This window comes from Dendrobium catenatum, unplaced genomic scaffold (assembly GCF_001605985.2).
Source record: "Dendrobium catenatum unplaced genomic scaffold, ASM160598v2 fragScaff_scaffold_1199, whole genome shotgun sequence".
Taxonomy (NCBI): Eukaryota; Viridiplantae; Streptophyta; class Magnoliopsida; order Asparagales; family Orchidaceae; genus Dendrobium; species Dendrobium catenatum.
Genome location: NW_021319661.1, coordinates 372,075 through 378,232, shown reverse-complemented (window position 1 = coordinate 378,232; position 6,158 = coordinate 372,075). Strand labels below are relative to the sequence as shown.

Below are 6,158 nucleotides of genomic sequence, written 5' to 3'. Positions count from 1 at the left end.
AGGACATAGAGGCATTTGGATCATATTTGTCAGTCATTTATGTTACAAATTTTATTATATTCATTGTAAATGACTAATCTCTTACTTATGTTTTCAATAATTTTGATTTCTATGAATTTTATCTCTTATAAATCTGTAAAAAATACATTATCTCTTGATTTCATAAGCTTTCATCGTGCAAATTTAAATATATTATATATTTGATCATTCTAAATGATTTGATAGGATTTTATTGCATTTTAAATAAAGAACTAAATTATATCATATACATGATATAATAACTCCACGTGATACCCCACTGATCCACGTGATTTACTGATTGAGAGTTATAAAAAGTTAGAGATTGATTGAGAGTTTTAAGGAATCGGGGTAATTGATTCATGTGATTCAAGGGGAGTTACAAAGAGTACATTGATTAAGAGTTATAAGGGGCGACTGATTGAGAATCATAAGTGCAAGAGCAAGATACACTTAAAATACACTCGTTGAATATATGAATATTGATACAGACAGTGCTACAAACACTGTATTGATATTGTGACTAACACTAATACGATTTCCTATCATGAATACTATTTAACATTATTAATCATGAAACTAATATCGTTACTAGTATTAATATTGTTGATTGTTACTGCTACTATGACTGATATGTAATAAATTGAGATGTTATGAACTATAAAATGATAAATTGATGCAGATAATCAGTATACACATTGATGTATATATATTTTATATGATTTATAGCATATTGTTCTCTTGTATCTTGCATTGATTTCAGTTGTAATATTTTAGTTATTTGTTGAGTTGTGTGCTCATTACGTGATTTTACATGTTTTCGGAAAAGGGTAAAGATCGTATGATATAAAATTCCTGACAAGATAAAAATACAATCATGTTTCTTTTCGTTGTTCATTGATAAGCTCTAGTTAAATAGTTAAAATAAAAGGCTAATATAATTCTTTCAATATAGATCATGGAGTATGACATCCTAATCCTTCCACATTCTATAAGTTCTTTCATTGTTCAAACTTTTTTGCTTATTTCAAGAGGTGTAGTCAATCCAAACTATTTAATGTAAAGAATAATGACCATTTATATTACAAATCATAAGCAACCGAAAAAAAATTATCTCAAACAAATGTTGAGTAACAAATTACTATGCATATATTGTTTATCTGAATTGAAGACCTTGCACTCAATGAACACTTCGCCTTTGTAACACTCAACAACATAGCTCCTGTAGAAGTGGAAAATGATTTTTGAAGCCATTTTAGCTGCAACCAACAACTTCCATGATGATATAGTGCATTGTTATATTATTTTCTTATTTGTTGTGCTATAATAATGACAAAAATATTGAAAAAAGTAGGTACCACATAAATTTGGTATTTTGGTTGTAAGAAGAAGGCCTTAAGAAATCATGTTCTTAGAAATAAAGCTTACTAGAGCATCAAATTTACTAGATTTCTAGAATAACTAATATTTCTTTTTAGTCTAGTTGAAAAGATAATATAATACTATGTAATTGGTATCCAAGAATATTGGAGTAAGAGGTTGTTTAGCTACAAGAATTAGCCAGGAGAGCTAATTTTTTGAACTACAGAAATCATATTCTCTTAGCTTCTATTTTCCTCCTATTTGTGCTGAAACATAGATTTAGTAAATCATGTGGGAAGTATGATTGAAGAGATACACATCACTTCCCATTATGCATATCTTTCTCATTCATTTAAATCCTAAATCACATGTATATATGCCAAACAGATTAGGATTTAATCAAATTTAACATCCCATTTATGAAATATATTCAACACCTTGAGGATTTACTAAATCTTGATTTGCTATAGCCTGTTAGAATTAAATCCTACTTATAGCCAACAGCCCCTAAGTTGCAATGTTCCAAGCTGATAAATCCCGGACTTAGGGCATCTCCAAATGAAAGTCCCATTTTTCACTCCAAAATGCGGTGAAACTTAAAAATGTCGTGAATCGAACTCCATTTTGCGCGCTTCTGTGAAGGTAATCATTTTTCTCCTCTTTCGCGCGTTTCTTTGGCAAATCCGGTTGAGAGAGAAAAATCGCGTTGGTGAACAGTGCACGTCAATATTGGCGTCGCACTATTCACCCTCCATTGATTAGCAATTTTTTTGCCGTTCGAATGGAGCAAACCAGCTACACCTTACAGTCTTTTGGAGTTAGGCTGGAGACACCCTTAGTAAAATTTAAGTGAAATAGGATTTACTAAATAGCCAAATAGCCATTTAAGTTGCAGTATTGCAAGCTGACATATTATTGTGGAAACAAGTTGGAATGTGCTGAAGAAATCATGCATAAAAAACGTAGCACATGAACAACAACAAAGCAAAATCTTTGATCTTAATCCACTGGAAATTTTTTAGCTGATCATCAATCTTGGAATGGATGTATAGCATAGCAATTTAATAATCAAGAGGCAAAAAAACAAGATGGGATCAAATAAAAGTTGCAGTTTGCAAAAAGAAGAGAGAAATCATTGCGGTGAAGTAGGAATCAAGGCCTGATTACCCACCCCAAATACACCTTCTCGTCGAATCACAAACTTGCAAGAACCTTCCGGCAAGTGCGGGGCAAATACTACCTGCAATTTCCGTTCCAGCATCGTGCATCCGTTGATATCCACTACATTTCCTTCCGCGGCAGATCTCGAGAGGAAAAGCCGCATATTGACACAATTCGCCCAGGCGAGACCCATCGCCGGGCAAACCTTCCTCCCGGAGGAAGATAGATTCAAGTAATTGCCTACCCGGGGACCCTTAGACCCGTCATCGACAATTGAGAGCCATACGTGCAAGAGCAATATACCCTTAAGATACACTCGTTGAATATCTGAATACTGATACTGACACTGCTACAGATAATATACTGATATTGTGACTGATACTAATACGGTTTATTGTCATGAATATTATTTAATGTTATTGATCATGAAACTAATGTTATTACTAGTATTAAAACTATTGATTGCTACTGCTACTATGATTGATATGTAATGGATCGAAATGAGATGAACTATAAAAGAATAAATTGATGCAAATAATCAATATACACATTAATGTATATATATTTTTTATATGATTTATAGCATATTGTTCTCTTTTATCTTGCATTTATTTCATTTATAAGATTTTAGTTACTTGCTGGGTTGTATGCTCATTATGTGGTTTTACATATTTTTGGGAAATGATAAATATCATATGATATAAAGCTCCTAACAAGATAAAAAATGCAATCATGTTTCTTTCCGTTGTTCATTGATAAGCTCTTGTCAAATGGTTAAAATAAAAAACTGATATAATTCTTTTAATATAAATTCTGGAGTGTGACATCCTAATCCTTCCACATTCTATAAGTTCTTTCATTGTTCAAACTTTTTTGCTTATTTCAAGAGGTGTAGTCAATATGAACTATTTTATGTAAAGAATAATGACCATTTATATTACAAATCATAAGCAACTGAAAAAAATTATCTCAAACAAATGTTGTGTAACAAATTACTATGCATATATTGTTTATCTGAATTGAAGAACTTGCACTCAATGAACACTTCGCCTTTGTAACACTCAACAACATAGCTCCTATAGAAGTGAATATTATTTTTGAAGCCATTTTAGCTGCAACCAACAACTTCCATAATGATATAGTGCATTGTTATATTATTTTCTTATTTTTTGTGCTATAATATGACCTAAATATTGAAAAAAGTAGGTACCACATAAATTTGGTATTTTGGGCGTAAAAAGAAGGGCTTAAGAAATCATGTTCTTACTAGATTTCTAGAATAACTAATATTCTTTTTAGTCTAGTTGAAAATATAATATAATACTTACTATGCAATTGGTATCCAAGAATATTGGAGTAAGAGGTTCTTTGGCTGCAAGATTGAGCCATAAGAACTAATTTTTTGAACTACATAAATCCTATTTTCCTCCTATTTTTGCTAAAACATAGATTTAGTAAATCATGTGGGAAGTATGATTGAAGAGATACACATCTATTCCCATCATGCATATCTTTCTCATTCATTTAAATCCTAAATCACAAATATATATTCCAAACAGTTTCTTAGGATTTAATCAAACTTAACATCCCATATATGAAATATATTTAACACCTTGAGGATTAACTATAGCCTGTTAGAATTAAATCCTACTGGTAGCCAACAGACCCTAAGTTGCAATGTTCCAGACTGATAAATCCCGAACTTAGTAAATCTTAAGTGAAATGGGATTTACTAAACAGCCACTTAAGTTGCAGTATTGCAAGCTGAAATATTATTGTAGAAACAAGTTCGAATGTAATGAAGTAATCATGCATAAAAAACGTGGCACATGAACAACAACAAAGCAACATCTTTGATCTTAATCCACTAGAAAATTTTAAGCTGATCATCAATCTTGGAATGGATGTATAGCATAGCAATTTAATAATCAAGAGGCCAAAAAACAAGATGGGAACAAATAAAAGTTGCAGTTTGCAAAAAGAAGAGAGAAATCATTGCGGTGAAGTAGGAATCAAGGCCTGATTACCCACCCCAAATACACCTTCTCGTCGAATCACAAACTTGCAAGAACCTTCCGGCAAGTGCGGGGCAAATACTACCTGCAATTTCCGTTCCAGCATCGTGCATCCGTTGATATCCACTACATTTCCTTCCGCGGCAGATCTCGAGAGGAAAAGCCGCATATTGACACAATTCGCCCAGGCGAGACCCATCGCCGGGCAAACCTTCCTCCCGGAGGAAGATAGATTCAAGTAATTGCCTACCCGGAGACCCTTAGACCCGTCATCGACAACGTCGACGACGTGGTTGGTGACGATGACGGCAAGATTGAATCTTCTCGCTTGCTCCTTGAGCTTAGCGGCGACGGCAAATAGTTCTGAAGAGCGATGAACAGCGTCTTCTGCATCGGTATGAAAGAGGGCGGCGGCGGAGTCGAGGACAAGCAGACGGATGCGGCGGTCGGAGGAGTGGCAGACGAGTGAGAGCAGCAAGTCGACATGATTGAGAAGTTCAAAGAGCTCCTTGGACGAGAAGGCGGAGCGGACGAAGATGTGGTCAAGGGGGGCGGCGTCGGAGGAAAGGGAGAGAAGACGGCGGAGGGGAAAGGGGGGTTCGGTGGAGATGAAGAGAGAGGCGGCTGAGAGGCCTCCAGAAGAGCGGGGGGCTGCGGCGGAGAGGACAATCTGTAGACAGAGCTGAGTTTTGCCGGCGGAGGCTTCGCCGGCGAGCTCGGTGACGAAGCCGAAGGGAATGCCGCCACCAAGGAACCGGTCCAAGACCGGGCAGCCGAGGCTCAGCTTCTCGACCGGAAGGTGAACCGGGTTCTCTGGCTTCATGGGCATAGTTTTATTTTAGACCTCTTAGTTCGCCGCCCGCGTGGGCTATGAAATGCACTGTACTGTTACCGCCAAAAAGTTCTAAAACATACTTTGGAGGGAAATTCGACTTAAATGTTTAATCGAATTTCCGCAAATAAAATATATAATATAATACTAACTTATTTATTTATTTATTTTTGTTAAAGAATGGAGAATCTAATTATTTGTATGAAATGGAAAATTTTTCTTTGAATAAAATAAAATATATAAATGATGTTGATGATGGGTGTTAGTCTTGTTATGGATGTCAACGATGATGTCAACGACATATATCAGCCTTGATGATGACTTTTATCAAAGTTGGTGCATTAATCTTGTCGACGACAACATGTGTCATGTTGATGTCAACTACATGCACTAATCTTATTGATGATGGCATCCATCGAAGGTAGTGTCGATGGTATGCATCAATATTGGTGTTGAACGGTTGCACCAATCTTAGTGGCTAATAGTGGGCATCAAGGTTGATGTTGGTACTATACATCAACCTTGGTACCAACATCAACCTTGGTGGGGATGATGTGCATTAACGTTAGTGTCGATGACATGCATTGATCTTATTGACAATGTTCTGTGTCAACATAAGTGTCAATGGTAGTATGTAGTTAACAACAATAGTTGGATGACTATGCTAAGGCAATGGAAGTAAGGCGGTTAGTCTGGTGACGACAATAGGGTGTCAGTGGTTATTGGCATTAATCATAGGAGTCGATTGAGAAGTCCACTTTCCAACTCTA

The 6,158-nt window shown here is 35.5% G+C and overlaps 1 protein-coding gene across 1 annotated transcript; it reads right to left on the bottom strand.

The window, feature by feature from the left end:
• Positions 1 to 4,505: 4,505 nt before the first annotated feature.
• On the bottom strand, positions 4,506 to 5,425 carry LOC110095404 (DNA repair protein XRCC3 homolog). Its single transcript, XM_020820936.2, has one exon. The coding sequence runs from the start codon at positions 5,383 to 5,385 to the stop codon at positions 4,534 to 4,536; it is 852 nt and encodes a 283-aa protein (XP_020676595.2). The 5' UTR covers positions 5,386 to 5,425; the 3' UTR covers positions 4,506 to 4,533.
• Positions 5,426 to 6,158: the final 733 nt, after the last annotated feature.

Bases quoted from the DNA above. Each gene is read 5' to 3' on its own strand.
- LOC110095404 (XM_020820936.2), bottom strand. From the start codon at position 5,385: ATGCCCATGAAGCCAGAGAACCCGGTTCACCTTCCGGTCGAGAAGCTG.